General features: G+C 40.8%; 3 protein-coding genes across 7 annotated transcripts; 1 reads left to right on the forward strand and 2 right to left on the reverse strand.

The window, feature by feature from the left end:
* The first annotated feature begins 107 nt into the window (after nt 1-107).
* LOC137108263 (P2Y purinoceptor 3) lies at nt 108-5,912 on the forward strand. Of its 2 annotated transcripts, XM_067492647.1 has the most exons (3): nt 108-345; nt 1,785-2,433; nt 3,397-5,912. In XM_067492647.1, exons 2-3 carry the CDS (start codon nt 1,982-1,984, stop codon nt 4,304-4,306), a joined length of 1,362 nt encoding a protein of 453 aa, XP_067348748.1. In that variant the 5' UTR covers nt 108-345; nt 1,785-1,981; the 3' UTR covers nt 4,307-5,912. The 2 variants fall into 2 exon arrangements, with proteins under 2 accessions (XP_067348748.1, XP_067348749.1); XM_067492648.1 differs by lacking the exon at nt 108-345 and having other exon boundaries at nt 1,367-2,433.
* A 2,483-nt stretch (nt 5,913-8,395) lies between these two features.
* LOC137108264 (uncharacterized) lies at nt 8,396-14,147 on the reverse strand. Of its 3 annotated transcripts, none has more exons than XM_067492650.1 (9): nt 13,969-14,147; nt 13,124-13,436; nt 12,666-12,749; nt 12,303-12,442; nt 12,086-12,138; nt 11,279-11,403; nt 10,931-11,038; nt 10,506-10,715; nt 8,396-9,999 (listed from the first exon to the last, which is right to left on the reverse strand). In XM_067492650.1, the coding sequence occupies exons 2-9, from the start codon at nt 13,433-13,435 to the stop codon at nt 9,685-9,687; spliced, it is 1,347 nt and encodes a 448-aa protein (XP_067348751.1). In that variant the 5' UTR covers nt 13,436; nt 13,969-14,147; the 3' UTR covers nt 8,396-9,684. The 3 variants fall into 3 exon arrangements, with proteins under 3 accessions (XP_067348751.1, XP_067348750.1, XP_067348753.1); XM_067492649.1 differs by having other exon boundaries at nt 13,963-14,146; XM_067492652.1 differs by having other exon boundaries at nt 12,666-12,804; nt 13,230-13,436; nt 13,963-14,141.
* A 394-nt stretch (nt 14,148-14,541) lies between these two features.
* med31 (mediator complex subunit 31) lies at nt 14,542-17,228 on the reverse strand. 2 transcript variants are annotated; one of them, XM_067492710.1, is made up of 4 exons: nt 17,038-17,228; nt 16,498-16,572; nt 16,325-16,421; nt 14,542-15,357 (listed from the first exon to the last, which is right to left on the reverse strand). In XM_067492710.1, exons 1-4 carry the CDS (start codon nt 17,045-17,047, stop codon nt 15,144-15,146), a joined length of 396 nt encoding a protein of 131 aa, XP_067348811.1. In that variant the 5' UTR covers nt 17,048-17,228; the 3' UTR covers nt 14,542-15,143. The 2 variants fall into 2 exon arrangements, with proteins under 2 accessions (XP_067348811.1, XP_067348810.1); XM_067492709.1 differs by having other exon boundaries at nt 16,498-16,575.
* Between the last annotated feature and the right edge of the window lie 587 nt (nt 17,229-17,815).

Here is a 17,815-nt window from a genome sequence, read left to right on the forward strand (position 1 = left end):
AAGTGAAATGTTGAGCTGAACACCTGTGTGAGCTATAATGTTCTAGAACCTAATGGAAAACACCTTTTTTGTGATTATTTTAAACCTCAGTTGGAACTAATTTCTCCTATGAACGCAGCAGCTCGGAGCTGCACCTCCTCCTCCTCTGCAGTCCCTGTATTGGATTTCATTCCTGCAGTTCTGATTGAATGAACGCTGATCAATTATTTACAGAGAAGCTGAAGGTCAGGGGAGAAACCCAGAGAGACCCTTTGCCCCTGAAGCAGACTCGTCTGAGCCAACACCTCACTGAAGAATGTGGACAGGATGAGACCAGGAGGACGACCGGGACATGGACAGCTGAAGGTAGGATGTCTTCATCAGTCAAAACACACAAAAGCTGAATCTCCAGTGTGAGGAGGGTCTGCTCGTCCTTTTTTATGATAGTAAACTGAATATCTGTGTTTATTAAAACATGTCACACACAGAGTTTAGTTTGATCGATGAAATGATCATGTGCACGGTAATTTCTCACACAACCTGATGTATTTTTTGCAACAAAAAAAATAACTTTTCTGTTTTTCAAATGTCCCTTTGAGAATATGACCATATTATTAATGTCACATAGTTTTCATCAGGGTGACAGTTTTCCTGTCAACTGTTCAAGCAAAATGAGTTTTGCTAAATTAAACAGCCACTTCTTTCATTTACATGAACATTTTGTTCTGCAGATCATCGCTCAGCTGTTGACTTTAAAGCCTTTATTCTTCTGTTTTACTATAGATGGCAACAGTGTATCTGCCAATAAAATGACATAGTAAAGGTGCTAGTATCCAAACTGATTATTTTAACAATGGCCATTGGGTTTTTGTTAAAATGGTTAAACCCATTTTAAATAGAAATGATAATATTGCCAATAATGTTTAAATAAAACCAAAAGTTAAGTAATTAGTTTTTATCTTTTGTCCAAATGTCAGCAATGGTCTGTACAATATTTCCATAACTATAATAGTTTGCAATTGCCCCTAAAACTGTTGTTGTGTCGTTGCAGCAAAAATGTGATCAGCAACTCAAACCTGTTCGGTATAATTTTACATGGATTTGAGCAGCAGTTTTTTTTGTAATGTGTTTTGTCTTTTCCTTTTCTTTTGTGTGTGTGTGATTGTGAGTGTGAGTGTGAATGAGAAGCAGTGTAAAGCGCTTTGAGTGCCAATAGGTAGAAAACACTATGTAAGTGCAGAACATTTCCCATAAAAAAACACTGAGCAGCACACTGAGCTAAATGCTAACATGCATAAGGATGTCAGATGTAGAGTTGACTATGATCACTTTAGTTGAGGACAAGGACAAGAAGAAATGTGGACACACCCCCGTTGGCTGTGTCTCCTTTGAAAAGCAGGTTGATAACCTTCCATAGGTGTGTAAAGATTAAATAAGCATGTTTTATATCTCTTCACAATATATCTCTTTACAGGCCCTTTTAGCTTGTGTGACACAGCTTTTACATTATGCATGAGCCACAGTTTGGTTCAGGCCCCATGTACCTCTACACAAACACATTTAAGCTTGTTCCAAAACACAAGCTTAAATGTAAACCCTGACCCAAATGCTCCAACAGTTGCAACAGACCCCCTCCCTGCAGGAGAGAACAGCTACATGAATGGAGAAGGGTTTACGGAAAGCTTTGTTAATGATTCAGAGCCTAATAGAGCGAGACATAGTCTTCATCAGCAAAACGGTGGCAGCACACTCTGAACGAGCCTTTTCAAACTAATGACTGTGTGTTTTCTTTCCCTTGGTCACAGAAACGCCGTCTTTCCAGCGACATGGATCCGCCAACAACGGAAAGAAAGGCCGGAAAATTAGAAAATCGATAGATCAGAGGACAAATGAAGGAGGCCTCAGTAAGTGAGAAGACTTGAGTTCGGTGAAGGAGCTGAGGAGATGCCAGAGGAACCTGAATTAATCCTCGTCTGCCACAAATAGCCTTCAGAGGTTCGTCATGGGATTGATCCAAACCTCCAGTGTCACTCCAGACATCGGTTTGGTGGCAGCAGTGGCTCCAAGCAACCAGCCCAACACCTCCAGCAACTTGCCCTCTTTGTCTCTCCATTCTTCGTCCTGCAGTATTGATGAATCCTACAAGTATGTCTTCCTGCCCGTCTGCTACTCACTGACCTTTCTCTTCAGCCTCACTCTCAACTCGGTGGTCCTGCTGCGGTCCTGCCGCCACCACGGCGGCGGTGGACAACGCTGGAATACCTCGCTGATCTACATGGTGAACCTGGCCACCACTGACCTGATGTACGGACTGTCACTGCCCTTCTTGGTGGCGAGCTACGTGCTCAGGGACAGATGGGTGTTCGGGGACTTCATGTGTCGCCTCGTCCGCTTCCTCTTCTACTTCAACCTTTACTGCTCCATCTTCTTCCTCACCTGCATTTCTGTGCACAGGTAGAGCAGGGAGATTCACAAATTCTGCATCTTGTTTTCCGTTTTGAGATTATTGTATTGATCATTACGTTCCAGGCTCAGAGTGAGAGATAAGCTGTTGTTTGGGTTTTATTTTATTATTTAAGTGCTTATCTTTTCTGGGCAACCAGTGGGCCACCTTTCACTTCTGGATGGGTAGGTAGCAAGGGTTTGGGGCAACTTTGCTACCATTTGAGCAATTTAACCCAATGAAAGGTTTGTCTGGTGATTGCTTCATTTCACTTAGATATGTCACTGACTTCAGTTGGCTTGACATTCAATGAAACCAAAAGTCATTTAGTTCTAATTAATCTCAATGATTATTGACCTGCTCATATTAGTGAAGACTTTTCACATGTTTTTATCACTTTCTTGTTGTTTGATTGACCTTCAAAAGAGAATCATTAAGAGGCTCTGGCCCTAGGGCCCCATGGCCCCCACGGCCCATGTCCGGTATGCCTGTTCAATAATCAACAAAGAGCCACACGGGGTCAACTTCTGCTGCAGAATTGCAAAGTGTAAAATTGCCAAGTGCTAAGTCTGTGGACAATCTGGCTGCAATTATGTAATTGTGAAGGTTTTTGAGCATTCACATGCATTTGTGCAGGCTGCCACAAATGCCTGCAGGAAGCGACCTTTGGTTCCTTTGGGATGGTAATGTGTCTGCTCAGCGTAAACAAACAAAGGTATTCAGTCACACTGCAACTTCAATGAGGACTCCCAGTTCGACAGAGGGTGGCAAGGTTGGTCCAGTGGTGAAAAGAATGCAGTTGCTCACAGATGAAAAAGTCTTTTTGTAGTCTTGACATTCCTCTATGTGCGTGGGGATACTGAAGTAGAATGAATTAAAAAACCCTTCGCTGAGCACCTGAGACTCTTTTTGAAACTGTAACAACAATGAGATAATACAATGAATACAAACTTACCACTAGTTGTCCTCCACAGGTACCTGGGGATCTGCCATCCGATGAGGACCATCACTCTGGAGAGCAAGCGGGTGGTAAAGGGGACCTGTGCGTTGGTATGGGTGGTGGTCTTTATTCTCACCTGCCCCATTTTCAGGTTCGCCCAGACTGGATATGTAAGACGAGGAGGTGGTGGGGTTGTCGGCCCTGCAGGGCCACGGGATGACAGCAACAGAACTGGGGAACAGAATCCGCAGAGTTATATGAACTGCTGGGACGATGCCATTGATAGCGAGTTTGCAGACTATGTCCCGTACGGCATCGTCCTTCATGTGTTGGGCTTCTTTGTGCCTTTCGTCATCATCGCTTGGTGCTACTCTCAGGTGGTCAAGACGATAATTCAGACTCTGCGCTCCCCTCCCAGTTCTATAGAGGGTGGTGAGGATGGTACAGTGGGGGACGTGGTGACAGAGGCAGTTAGAGATCGGGATAGAACCTCGGTCTCCATCTCTGGTTCGCAGTACTCCCACTACATCCGTCGGAGGCGTAAATCTATTAAAACTATCTTAACCATCACACTGTTATTTGCTCTCTGTTTCCTGCCCTTCCACGTGACCAGGACACTCTTCCTGCTTCTGCGGCGAGGGCAGCTCGTTGGCTGCAACGCCATGAAGACCGTCTCCATCTGCTACAAAGTCACCCGGCCACTGGCCTCCTGTAACGCCTGGCTCAACGCCCTCCTTTACTTCCTGACAGGGGATAAGGGAGCTCCTTGCTGCTGGTCGCCAGTACACACTGTCCGCCGAGACCACCGGAGTGGCTCCTTCTGGTGGCCACTGAAGATCCTAAAAAAGGAGGCGGTGGGAGAAGATGACCATGACGTGGAGGAGAAGGTTGAAAGGGGGGTGCACATGGAAAACGAATCCAAGTCTTCGAGGGTCATTTTCTAGAACATTACTGAAGTAATTAAAGTTTAAAGCATTGAATCCTTTTAAAGACTTAGACCAGCCTGTGATGCTCCAGGAAAAACATCCAGCAGATAAACTGGAATCTGGGTTAGTGGTAGTGCTGCTGATTTTATGTTTATTTTTATTTTTTGATGGTTTGTGATTCCATCAAATTTAGAACAAATATTTAAAATATTAGATAAGTGAGAAAAGATAATGTACATTTATGTCGGTTTCCATCTGCTATTGTAGACATAACTCAGTACCATTAAACCACTGCAAGGGTAGAGGTCTCCCCTATAGAGTCTGGACAAAATGTGAGAAAAAACTCCTACATTCATTTAATTGATCTGATATTTTTGTATTTTCATTTTAGGTGTTGTGGATGTCGTGCACGTCATAAGCTGAGTGCATTGCACGGTTACGCTTTCATCGATGCACCAACTTGTCCCCTTTAGAAAAGTGTAGCTTTGCTTTTTTCCCGCAAACACTAAGAAGTTTTGCTTTTTAAATTTTCTATTATACGATTTCCAGAAACCACGTCCATGGAAACAGTCTTAATGATAACAAAGCAATACTTAATGTTAATGTTAACATGGGCAAATGTACAGCAGCTTTTCTACTTCACTACTAGTGAAGTTATTTTAAAGTCTCAGATTGTCAAAATTATCATTTAAATCAGGAACATTTTAATAAGATATGGCAAATAAAGAGTTTTGTAATATTGTTCTTTAAAGATACATTTAGGTTGGCACCTAAAAAAAATACCCAGCATCACTGTGTAGCAACATCTATTCCATTACACTAAACATACGGTTTAATGATACAGTAAGTTAATGTTTATTAAAATTACCTGCATGTAGATCACTATAAAACTTTATTTGTGGGAAGTTTGGTCATTTGTACCCTTGAATAACTCATTTTATGTCCTCATATAAAGGCATTTCCCAAAACTAACAGCATTATCACTTTCATTTTTCAGTCTTAGTTTGGACCTGCTGGAATTTAGTATGGTTTATTGTAAATCATGGGGATTTTTTTTAAATATTCTACAACTTAAAACGTGAAAATAGTGGAAAAACTACATCCTTGACATTTAAAAAGTTTCATCTTACCATCAGCTCAAACCCCCCAAAACTTGTGTTAAGCAAAAGAACAGAAACAAAACAGTCTGCAATAATTATAATTTTAACAATCATTTAAAAACTCTCACCCGATTTATTCTAATATGCTCTGTAGTAAAGAAGGGATCTTAGTCCACGTGGAATTATTGATGCTTGAGTGGGTTTTATTTTAGGGACTTGTTTGTTCCTGTGAACATAAACCTAAAGATAACCTTTGACCGTGTGATGTAAAATATGACTCTGTCCGGTCGAGTATTAACGTGTGGCTGACTCCGTCGTTTTAAATCAACCTGGAACTTGTAATTAGTATGCGATTGTCCACAGACGTGTTACTGACCTGTGCTGCTGTATGAATGTATTTTCTTCAACCACCATCACTTTGCATAGGGAATGTTTCTGCTTAATGTGATGTTTCTTTGAGCTCAGGTCAGTTTGTGATATCAGACCTCATTTTTTGATGTTTGTGGCACAATGTTTGGATTAAAATGTGGTTTGACATCAGCTCCCTTTGTCTGTGGCCTCGTTCTTGACTAACACACGATTGCATTCGGTCACAGTGTCGCAGGAAACATTTCATTTCTATTTTTCTGAAGGAAACATCCACGAGGCCACAGTCAAAGAAACATTTTCCAAATTACAAACATTTCTTGATACATATTTATATAATATAATCAGAGCCTAATAGAGGAAACTAATACAATACTTTCATTTTACACATAATGAAATATCATTTTTCAAAATCATGTTTCTGCATATTACACTGTTTTCAAACAAGCTACTTCCAGCATTAGCTCTACATGAAATCCCTGAAAATGTGGATGTTTAATGTCAGCACAGTCTTCTGTTCAGGATAAGTTTTTTTTACATATCAAATTGTTATTTTGTATAATTTCAGTTTTTTGGAGAGTGTGTTTGTTGTTTGTAATTTTCAAAGAAATAGTGTTTTTATTTTTATTTTAATCTGTGATTTTTTTTCAGTTTTTTTCAATCGACATCCATTCTTCACTTACCAGCCACTTGAACAGGCCTCGTTTAATATTATTTAATGTTTCAGTGTACGGGGCCTCAGCGGTAGAACATTGGGTTGGGATGCAGAAGGGCATGGGTTTGAATTCATGCCCAGCCAACAAGGACCACCAGTCCCAAGCCTGGAGAAAATGGAGGGTTGTGGCAGGAAGGGGATCCAGCATAAAAACTTACGGCAAATCAATGTGCGGAACACGTTCCGCTGTGGCAACAAGCTGAAAGCCATTGATCTTATTTAATGTCTCAGTAAATCAATAAGGATGAGCCTGTTCTGTCTCCGCACAGAGCTCCTGGATGTTGAGTTTACCTTCGTCAGTCCGGGGATGTGTTGAGTCTGTTCCACCTATTTAGTTTGACTTAGTTTGGAAACAAGACATATTTGTATTCATGAATTCATCTTTCTTATGTGTTTCCATAACGACCTTGATGTGATCTCTCTGGATGCTGTAAATGAGACTTGAGATAAAAACAGGGAGGTACAATAGTTGACAAAAGAGTGAAAAGCAGTAAACTACAAGTTGTAATGCTGAACTCGGAACAAGAAAACACGCTTCAATGGGCAAATGAGCATCATGGGGTGTTTTCTTTTTTCTGCATAAGAATTTTGACAATCCTCCAAAAAAAGACCATGTTTAGCTTTGCGGGCACAATTAATTTTTCATAAGGCCAATTTTATGAATGGTTTCTTAGCTATAATCAGTCATCTGTCATAGATTCATTTATTTGAGCTGTTCATAAGATCAATTGATGGCTTCCTGTGTGCTGGAGGAAGACATGAATTAATCAAGTAGAGCTTTGTGACCACTTACAAGCATCTGGAGCAAAGAAAGAAATGTGCTTATTAACATTATCGGTTCTTTTTATTCATCAGTTGTTCTAACTATGGCCCTGCTGCCACAAATAACAACCTGAGAGGGAAACACTCAAATACTTATATCATTGTCTAAAACTGCTCAAATGTCAGCACAGTGAGTCTGCAGCCAGACAGCAGCTCTGTTGGTGGCACGTGACCTACATGCTACCATGGCAGTGTTTACAGTAGGCTGATGTTTAACAGGTAGAATGTTTTCCATGTTCACTATCTTAGCATGTTAATTAATAGTAAAGCACAGTACAGCTGAGACTGATGGAAATTTCAGCCCAGGTATGTGGTCATAAACCAAAGTCTTGGAAATGTTACAGTATAGTAGCTGGGGTCGGTTATCACGGCGACTGTTCTCTCTGGCAGCACTTGCCAAGGTGTTCTGGCCTTAGTTCAGAGAGCAGAAAAGTAACGAAGCAGGAGAAAGGAGGTTATGATACACAACATCAACAACACTGAGCTGATGCTATTAAACCGGAGAGAAACACGAATATCTCAACAATGCTACATGGTAATCAATCCAATATGTATGGAGACATTTGACCGTTATGCAATTGTACAACCACGGTGGAGCTAGAGGAACCGTCAGTGGACCACCAACGACAAATGGATTAATCATCTTATCAACATGAGTATCTGCAATACATCACATTCGTCTTTAGGTATCGAGAACACAGACCAACGTGAACATACCGTCCAACCTACATCTATCAAGCCATGTTGCAAATATGGCTAAAAACTAGTATTTGATTTTTAAAAACACACTGGTTTGACATTTAATCTCTTCAGTGTAGAAATAATTTGGGCAAAGAAAACACACTACTGCAATCCACCAGTCGGGCTTGCAAAACATGGAGGCCAACTTATTGTGCAGGCATCGGTCATATCATGACTCCTGCAATGTCCTGCTGACGTCGGTTCCATCAGCACAAAGACCAAAAAGGACACGTTACACCACCGTTCAGATCTCTGCTCTGAGTCTCACCTGTCAACTTCACTTAACTGTTTTCTCCTTGACTTAGATTTAGTTTGTTGCCTGGTACCTCACTAAGTTACTTTAGATAAAAGCATCAGACTAAATGTAAATGTAAATTTTATTTATATAGCATCTCATCACAACTAAAGTCATGTCAGGACACAATAGGACCAAACATCATTACAGAGAAAACACAACAAATCGGCCTTGAACAAGCATTAAGGGATAGTGGAGAGAATAAATTCTCCCTTTAATAAAATGCCTCAAATGGTCACAATAAGTGAAGAGTTATCAAAGTTAATGAAATTTTAAAAATTGCCTTCTCCCACCCAAAGTCTAAAACACAAATAAAATTTTGTAGTAGTAGTTTAAATACATAAGGTCTCATTTTTAGGCTGCAACATTCATTACAGCCACAGTAGTAAACTGCTGGACAGAATAAACATCCTGATGATTTTTCTATTCTCACCCTGTGTCCACATTAAAGTTATAGTGTGAGCAACATATAAGCATAAACATATTCAAATCATCATCATTCAACATAACTCAAATATCAGTCACAAATACATTTGTGTACAGGGAAAACTGAGTTTAATGTGTCTCTTATATATCATTACAGTATATCATCACTATATAATATATCATTATTGATTAAAAGCAAAAAAACAAAACAAAAATTAAAACAACTATGATCCAAAAGACTGAGACCAAATCTAAAATCTGTGGATATGAATCATTAAAGGCTTGTTCCAGTAAATAAACCCGCAGCCATTTTTATAAATATGGCTGAGTTTTGAGCAGAACCTGGCTACATGTTAATGAGTTTTTGGACAAAATACTGGACCCTAAGTTTCTGTAGGAAAGCACACATGCATCTGTGTGTGTCAAACATCCCTGTAGCTAATTTTCACCCAGGTGTTACTAAGCTACTACAGTGGGTTCTCTTCTAAAAATGTAAAGTTTGCAGATGATTAAAGAAAAGCAGTTGTAAAATATAGCATTTAATAACTGAATATTGTTGGCAGCAAGACAATCAGCTTCCTGTTCCTCAAACATGCTCAGTTCCCATCAGAAACAGCTCTGACTCTCCTTCCTAACAGACTGTGTCCACTGTTGCCTGTGATCTTAGGGACCCACTAAGTTATATACAGGAGCTGGGGAGACGCTACAGATCTGGCCTGATCCAGTCACACCTGAGCAGTAGTCAGTGAATGTGCACTGCTCACAGTAACGTTTAGAACTGATATTCGCTGAGCCAAATTCACTTTTGAGGATTTACAGTTTTCCAAAAACTTTAAGACCTGAATCACAGGCCTTCCATGATTGTATGAACCCTGATACCACCTAAAATGCTGTATTGCACCATGTGATGATTTAGATTTTCTAGAACAGCTTAGTCTTCCTTCAGCTCCCACTCCGTGTCGCTGATCAGCCTGTAATTGAGCCTCCGGTAATGTTCCGGGTGAATTTTTCGCTGTTGCCACACCTCCTCATACAAACTGCGCACGACTGGAGCAAGCGGCGGGAAGCCGGCAGCTTGAGCCAGAGTCTGGCAGTACTCCCACTGATCCTGGTCCATAACCAGCAAGTGGCGCTGCTGGACTCCACGCTCCCTCTTTGCCTGCAGCTCTCGCCAAACCTCACCCTCCATCTCGGCCCGAGATGGTAAAGTGACTGTGCCGTCCAACACGGCCAGAGCAAACTGGACCTGCACAAACCAGACTGTTTGTCAAACCCCCCCAAAAATTCAGCTCCTCTCCTAAATCTGCGATGTTCTGATTCTCCTCCATTTGGAGTCAAACGTCCAGATTTACTCCGATTGGTGCTGATGAATTAAAGGGAAACTGGGGATTTGTGACTAAGCTCAAAGTGATAAAAGTGAAGGAAAAATGTTTTCACTAGAATCTGAAAAACCATTGGGAGACTTTGGAGAGATTTGCTCACATGAAGCAACTACTTAACCAGCTGGATGACAAATTCAAGTTCAAACCTGCTTTTTCCATAACACTTTGCTTTCAATCACGCAACACCTTCAGTACTTTAAAGCTTGTGCTGTTTTTTAGTTTCATAGTACTGATTCAATCTGGTTTAACTCTGGCTTTTTTCTCGATTTAAATAATTTTATACCATAAATCTACAAAAAAGTGCTGGTTGTATCTGTATAGAAATGGATCACAAGCCTTCCTCAACTCACGTGTCAAAGTTTTAGCTCACCTGGCAGTTAAAGTTGGGGAAGGGACAGATAATCTTGCACATGCCGATGAAGAAGAGCGAAGGGAATTCAGGGGGCAACAGGAAACGATACAACGGTGACACAAAATGATCCTGGATCTCCAGGCCCAGCTGAGCTGCATCCAGGAATGGATACCTGAAGTTGTACCCGGTGCAAAAGATCAGGACTTCAGCCTCACTCACGGAGCCGTCCTGAAACAAGTTCTTCTCATTTTAACAACAGCAACAACAACCTTTATGCATAAAGCACCTTTTACACACACGTCTCAAAGTCCTAAGAACAAATGAAGACAACAACAATAAGAATCAAATGTAGATGGTAAAATCTAATAAGAGTAAAACAAACAACAAAGAACTAAGTTAGTGTCTTGCCCAAGACAACTTGACCTAAAGCTGAGTTTAATCACCTCGAAGCGAATGCGGCCGTTGTCATCGACTGCTTCCACCGGACTGGACTGTTGGATTCCGGAAGGAAGAGGGACGGTGAGAGGAGGATGACGGTGACTCAGAATCACCTGGAAAGAAAACAAAACACTTGTCACACCTTGAATATGAGACATTGCTGTTTTTCCAGTTTCTCTTTGTTAAAGTTAGAACAGAGAAATGTTTTATGTTAAATAGAAATGAAGAAATTAATTCATCTACATTTTCTGGCCTTGCATATTTTTTTTTTTTTTTTTTTTTTTACATAGGATTTTTTTAATATCACATCTCAAGCAAACTCATCATTGTAGCCACAGCGTGTTGTTTGTTACCTTAGCCCCAACTTTAGTCAGTTCAATGGAAATGTCCAGACCTGAAGCTCTGGCTCCCAGAACCACCACAGACTGACCTGAGAATGGCTCTGCATACCTGTATGAATGACTGTGGAGCACCTGTCCTAGGAACAGAGGGACAACATCAGCTTTCACCTGTCTCTCCAGCAGAGACACAGTTAGCGTAGGTTAGCAAAACACTTGGGGGACGGGGAGAAAAAATGGGATGTATAATTAGAACAGAGGACATAATAAAGGCTATGATTACGTGCACACATGACACTAGGAACCAACACATCCATTAAATGTACTGGATTAAAAGGACAAACTTCAGTGCAAAGTTATGTTCAGCATTAACAAACTTATCGCAGCTTCCTTAGCTTGATGGTGAAAAACTGATCCATTCTCAGCATACTTTGATAATAAAAGCAGATTCTGATCATATTTTCTGGCAAACAACTGATGGATTTATTCTGCTTTGCCTCCTTAACATTGTGTTTGGCATCAATAAAAAGGGTGTTTTAGTAAAGGAATTCTCAGCTAATACTTAGACTTTAGTGTCTTGCTCAAGGACACTTGGACATGTGACCGGAGGAGCTGGGGATCGAACCCACAACTGTGGGATTGATGGACAACCGCTGTACCTCCTGTGCCTCTCATGCCAAATGTACAAACAACATTCACTGTATTGGTGTCTTTACGGCCAGTGGTTTCTTGCTGCTGCTGAGATTTTATGTAATTTTGCTGAAGTGTCTGAGTTAAAATAGTAGTAATAGTATAAGTAAAATGTATAATTAGTATTATTACCTTTAAAGTTCTCTATCCCAGGTATCTGTGGGATGTGAGGATCAGAGTAATGCCTGAAATACAAACATAAAATGACAGGATGTCCAGAAAGAGGAACATGCAGTGTTCTGGTGACACCAAGTGGCAGCTGAGAGAAACTTCACATTTAACAAAAGAGCTGAAAATGAAAACTAATAAAAACAGGCAACAAAGTGACGGTCATGGAGTCACATCTTACCCCGAGCAGATGAAGACTGAGTCAAAAGTCTCTGTTTTCCAACAACCTGACGAATCAGAAGACGTCACTTCCCACTGAGTCGTCTTGTCATCTTCTGTTGTCATAACAACAGGCTCCACTTTTTCCACAACAGTGCTGAACTGACATACGTGAAGAAAGAAAGTAAAGAACAAGGTGTAAACAAACAATTATTTTATTTTATCAATGAATCATTGGGTTTAGAAATATCAAAGTGTCATAGACACACAGTCCTGAACCCAAAGGTAAAAAGTTAAAATGGTGGCAGATTTTCTTTTTCATTCCTGCAAATCAAATTCATTTCAATACATTCACAGTCAGACGATCAGCAGCATGACGACTCACCCGGACGTGAGGCCGGATGTTGTGGCTCTGGCAGTATCTCTCCAGGTACTTCTGGACCTCTTGGTGGGGCAGGAAGCTGTTCAGCTGCTGGTCAAAGGGAAAATCAGGAAACATCATCACCTCCTTGGGCAGGTTGGTCCTGCAGGGAAGTCGGGAAATCAAAAGCACTAGGATTCATGCAAAAACATTTTCATATTCTGACCCTCTCTCAGTGTCAGCGAAGCCTTTGGAATTACACATCTGTATGTGCAAAACAGCCAGATCCTAATCTAAGCTACAATCACAAACATCTCAACTAATAACATGCAAATAATTGTTTTGTTCTTGTCCAAACTGAAAACATCTGAAGACATTTAGAGCAAAGGTTAGAAAAATTAGGCTTTAACTGGGCCTCAAGTTTATTACATTAGCTCAATGCTGTACAACAGAAAGTATTAGTGAATGAGCGCATCACGTACATGTGGATGACATGTAGTAAGCCTGAGGCTTCTGGGGTCACCAGGGGCCTGGGGCCTACAGCCAGTGCTCTTATTTGCCCTGTTGGCAACGCAGCCGTTAAGATACCTGAGGTCTCTGTACATGCTGCTGTGAACTGGACGTCCGTTCTCATACGTCCCAACACGTTCATCGTAACACCAGGTGCCACCGACGCTGTCAGTGAGCTCAAACACCACTGGGAGGGCGAAGCTATTCGGACGAGACAGGATGTGTCTGGCTACACAGAGTCCTGCTGCCCCGGCACCGACCACCGCCACTCGCCATAGCTTCATCCTGGGTGAGATTCAAAAAAAAAAAAGGAAACACTGATACACAGGACTTTTACCTACAGACCACATTCACACAGGGGCAGATTCAGGATCAGGGCCTGAGTGAAGTCTGACCGACCCCTCCCCTCAGCAGAGGGAGGAAGTAGTTTCTTGTTGGTTTAAGAAGCTGTTTAACCACCACAAAGACGGAACAAACACAAACAGAAGCAAAATGAGAGAGAAAAAAAGAAAAAGAAAAGTAGGATTACAAAGAAATGGGGCCACGTTTATGTCCCTGGGCTCCTTTGACATGACGATAGTTAAAACGACTTATTTTAAGCTTGTGTCTGGGACAAAAATCAACTCAATATGTTACAAATATAAGCTAAACACCAGAGAGTTTCCAACTGTACGTGTGGACTTTGACCCTGCGAGTGTTCAGCTAAGTGACGTTTAGCGGCTGGTTATATTAACTTCCAGCGCGTCAGGTTAAACTACGCTTTGACAAACAAACTTAAAATAACGCCACATGAGACGCCGCTGTCACTCACGCTCACGTTTATCACGTTCCGTTCGCCCGTTGGCAGCGGAAATCACGGAAACGTCCCTGAAGCCGTAGCGGCAACTACGTAGCTAGTTAGCTATCAAAGTGAAGCGGCGGGCGGCCATGACAGCGATTCAAGTGACAGCGCCGTCTCCGTGATAACCAACGGGAGCGGTGTAGTGACGAGAAAGGTCCGTGGTTTAAACGGTGCCTAAAGCTACTTCCGACGTGACTCCTTCAGAATAAAAGTGAAACCGTAAACGAGCAAAGAATATAATAAAGGTCTAAAGACACAGGTTTGAAGAGATCCTTTGAAGAGAAAACTTATTACTACTAGACAGTGGCAAAACGTAATAATTAACGAAGTAGTGAAAAAGTGAATTTAAAATAAAAGAAGATGATGGTGTAAGTGAAGCAAAGATTTTAACCCAGTCTGTAGTTATATAGATTCTAAAGAAAGTTTTAGGTTTTTTCTAAAGCAAACACTGTACAGTCCCACAATCCTCAAAGTGTTCGTGAAAATCTAGCACAATTAAGGCTTTTATCTAGTTGAATTTTAAAATAATGGCACTAAATAAGAACTTAAAAAAAAAAATCATTTATTTTACACAGTTTATAAACAGAAGTGAAAATGTCAAAAAGTCTAAGTCTCACACAACACAAAAACATGCAGCTGACCTGAACAACAACCAAACGTTTTCCCCATCAGGCAAGAAATAGTTTTAAAGATCTTCCACAAACACTGATCTAGGACTATATTCTGCACATTACAGCCCTGCATTTGGTGGTAAGTTTAATTTATCCATTATTCTCACATCAGTGTATAGGCATGTAATTAACTGTATATAACACTACAAAGTATCTGATACTGATTAAAGTTTAATCAAATTAAGAGAAATTAAAGTATTACCAATTTGAACTAAAATGAATGGCACCAGGTGGGATGAAATATTTCAGAGACCTAAAAGCTGCTTTACTTTCAAAATAATGCAAAATACTGCAGCAAAACCAGTGGTCAAAACAATAGATCTTCCATTCAGCAGGAGAAACACTCGATTACTCCAGCAGCGAGTCATATGTTAATGTCAGTATTTTTGAAACGTGAAGAGCTCACATCAGCCTCAACACTCCAACAGTCCATCCACAATCCTCACACACATCTGTGTGTACGGTCCTCTGTCCACACAATCACTTGGCGGTGGCGTTCCCGTGCGGCTGCGGCTGCTGCTGCGGCTGCTGCTGCTCAGCCAGTGCCTGCTGCAGCCGGGTTCGTTTCCTGGAGTAGTGCTGCCAGTGCAGCAGCTGCTGCTCGTCGATGAACTTGGCACACTGAGCGTTCACCAACTCCTTCCTGAAGTGTTCGTACTGCAGTAGCTCCAGCATGTGCAGGCAGTGAGGATACCTGGGAAAAAGGGTCAGGTGTTAGCCCTCCACACACACTTACTCTTATTAGAACAATTATATATTATCTATAAAACTGTTTTTTATAAAAATATATGAATATTTTCAGTAAATGTGAAATTATCTTGATTTAATCCCTTTTTACAATTAAAGAACACAAACAATTTATACTGTAAACGGAAACAAAACACTGCATGCTGGATCAATTTGCTGTAATTATATATGATTTTATATTTTTTTTAAATAAAGCTCCAAGTATATCCACACAAATATGCATTATGATAAAAAGAGACCTTTTGATTTTCCCCATCCCATAAAAAGGAATGCTCCCAGAGTGAAGAGGTTTAAAGTCACAATATAAAAAATACATCTTTGGCCGACTTCATGCACATCTTAGTTCATCCTCCAACCTCCACAAAACTACTGATGGTGTGGAGCTTGCGTTTCAATGCAGATAATGTCATTTACAAAGCCATCAAACCACAGTAATGAGAGCACAGGTGTTTCCAGGTAAACGACACTTTTCAGTCAATCAACGGCTTTTGGCTTGTCCCGTCAGGGGTCACCACAGCGGAACATGTTCAGCACGTTGATTTGGTATGATCCACCCAGCCTGGAGCAATACCTGGTCGCGTGGGATTCGAACCTGCGTCCTTCTGTATCCCAACCCAATGCTCTACCACTGATCACCAGGTCCCCCTTAAACTAGACTTTTCAGTAGCATCAGGTACTTTTTAGAAGAATGTTAGCATGTAATGATATTTATGTGAAATGAAGCGAACAGGAGAATGGCTGCAATTGTTGGGGACTATTTTCGGAAGCCGATTAACATCTAGTGCAGGAACAAGACAAAATAAGACAATATGTGCTGGTAGCAGACAAGAGGTGCTGTTTAGAGCTGCACACAGGATCAGGAAAGAAGCCAAACAGAGGATATCAAAAGACTGAAGTACAGCAGACAGTCTTACTTGAGGAACTTGGAATACTCTGGCTCCTTCCAGTACAGCAGGTACTTCAGGTAGTTGATGAAGGGTCTTTCCCTCAGATATCCTCTCTGAGCCAAAACTGCAGACACAAACGGTTTACAAGCAGAGGAGCATGTACGGCTGCACAACTCTAATTCATGTGTGCTGTTACTCACAGTTCAGATAGTATGGGTTGGCCAAACACTGGACGAACTCCAGCTCTGACTGGAAACGGTTCCTGGCCTGTTCATCTGCTCCAGAAACACAATAAGACATCAGGATTAGTTTCACTTGGTGTTAAAAAAAGACCAGAATATCACAAAAAAAATAATATATAAATATTTGTGAAATGACAATGACACCTTTATTCACGCAGCAGTCTTAATGATTTGTACATCTCGTGGATAAACGAGCAGAACGCAACGCAAACCCCGCATCGACCTGACTCCGTTCGCATATTTAGCATCAAACCGAGAGCTCTCGCTGTGCTGCGATTCACCTCGTAGACCTTGATTTTAATAACGCGTCACATAAATCTTCCCAAGAAAAACCAACCCCCCGCTAAAATAAAAAAGCTGCTATGCCAAAGGAATTTGTCCGGATAGAAGAGCCACTTTAGATTAATTCAATTGGAATCATTTATTAAAGGAATTTCCTTCTCAATATTTCGTTATGCTAGCAAGCTAACATTAGCCAACACCAAAAACTAAGCAAACCTGTTTCCATGACGATGGTTATGAGCAGATGAGATCCAAAAAACAACACACAGTCACTTGATGAACACTGGTAATTATTAAATTAAAGTACTGGGAAAATTCCGTGGTCTTTAATCTTTGCTGCTCTTCAGTCACCGCCACAAAGTATTCGACGCCGTATTTGCCAAAAACCAGTACTCACTTTACGACAATTTAGATCGTTTTATGGCACAGCTGTTCATTGTCTGACCGCTGGAGGGAGACAGACGACAAACGAATGATTTTCTCAGATATTTCGAGGAAGATAAAAAAAAAACTAAAGTAATCCAATTTAATTAACAGCCATATCCTCTGCTTTATCACAGTGGTTCAGATTTATTCAAGATATGTGTTGGGTTAAAGTTTCACTAATTCCACATTCATTTTTTAAAATCTACTTCACGATATTTTCATTCATGATAATCAATGTTTATTTCTGTTCTTTCTCTTGCAGTATTTTTCTGTTCGTCCATGAAAAGTATTACTGGTACTGCACACCGAGAGCCATCCGGATTCAGATTGTCTATAATCTGGAAATTCTTCACTGTTTGATATGTTTTCCAAGTAAAAACAAACAAAATGACAAATTAAAGTCACAAACTCTGATTTTACAACTCTAAAAGTAAGTACTGGCAAATATTGCATTTTTAAATTAAAAACTCTAAAACAAACTGCTGTACCACAGTTTCTTATTAGCTGCTCAACCAGTGTACAATATTTGCTCATTTAATATAAGTCTTCACATTTATGAGCTCATGTA

The sequence above is a fragment of the Channa argus genome, chromosome 22 (assembly GCF_033026475.1).
Source record: "Channa argus isolate prfri chromosome 22, Channa argus male v1.0, whole genome shotgun sequence".
NCBI lineage: Eukaryota > Metazoa > Chordata > Actinopteri > Anabantiformes > Channidae > Channa > Channa argus.

What these genes read in the sequence shown, in the direction of transcription:
- LOC137108263 (XM_067492647.1), top strand. Translation starts at nt 1,982, where the DNA reads ATGGGATTGATCCAAACCTCCAGTGTCACTCCAGACATCGGTTTGGTG. An exon ending in ACCTGCATTTCTGTGCACAG is followed by an intron (nt 2,434 to 3,396) that starts GTAGAGCAGGGA and finishes TGTCCTCCACAG; the next exon opens with GTACCTGGGGATCTGCCATC.
- LOC137108264 (XM_067492650.1), bottom strand. Translation starts at nt 13,435, where the DNA reads ATGAAGCTATGGCGAGTGGCGGTGGTCGGTGCCGGGGCAGCAGGACTC. An exon ending in TGGGATAGAGAACTTTAAAG is followed by an intron (nt 11,404 to 12,085) that starts GTAATAATACTA and finishes CTCTGTTCCTAG; the next exon opens with GACAGGTGCTCCACAGTCAT. An exon ending in ACGGCCGCATTCGCTTCGAG is followed by an intron (nt 10,716 to 10,930) that starts GTGATTAAACTC and finishes AACTTGTTTCAG; the next exon opens with GACGGCTCCGTGAGTGAGGC.
- med31 (XM_067492709.1), bottom strand. An exon ending in CAACCCATACTATCTGAACT is followed by an intron (nt 16,422 to 16,497) that starts GTGAGTAACAGC and finishes TTGTGTCTGCAG; the next exon opens with TTTTGGCTCAGAGAGGATAT. An exon ending in GAGTATTCCAAGTTCCTCAA is followed by an intron (nt 15,358 to 16,324) that starts GTAAGACTGTCT and finishes CCTTTTTCCCAG; the next exon opens with GTATCCTCACTGCCTGCACA.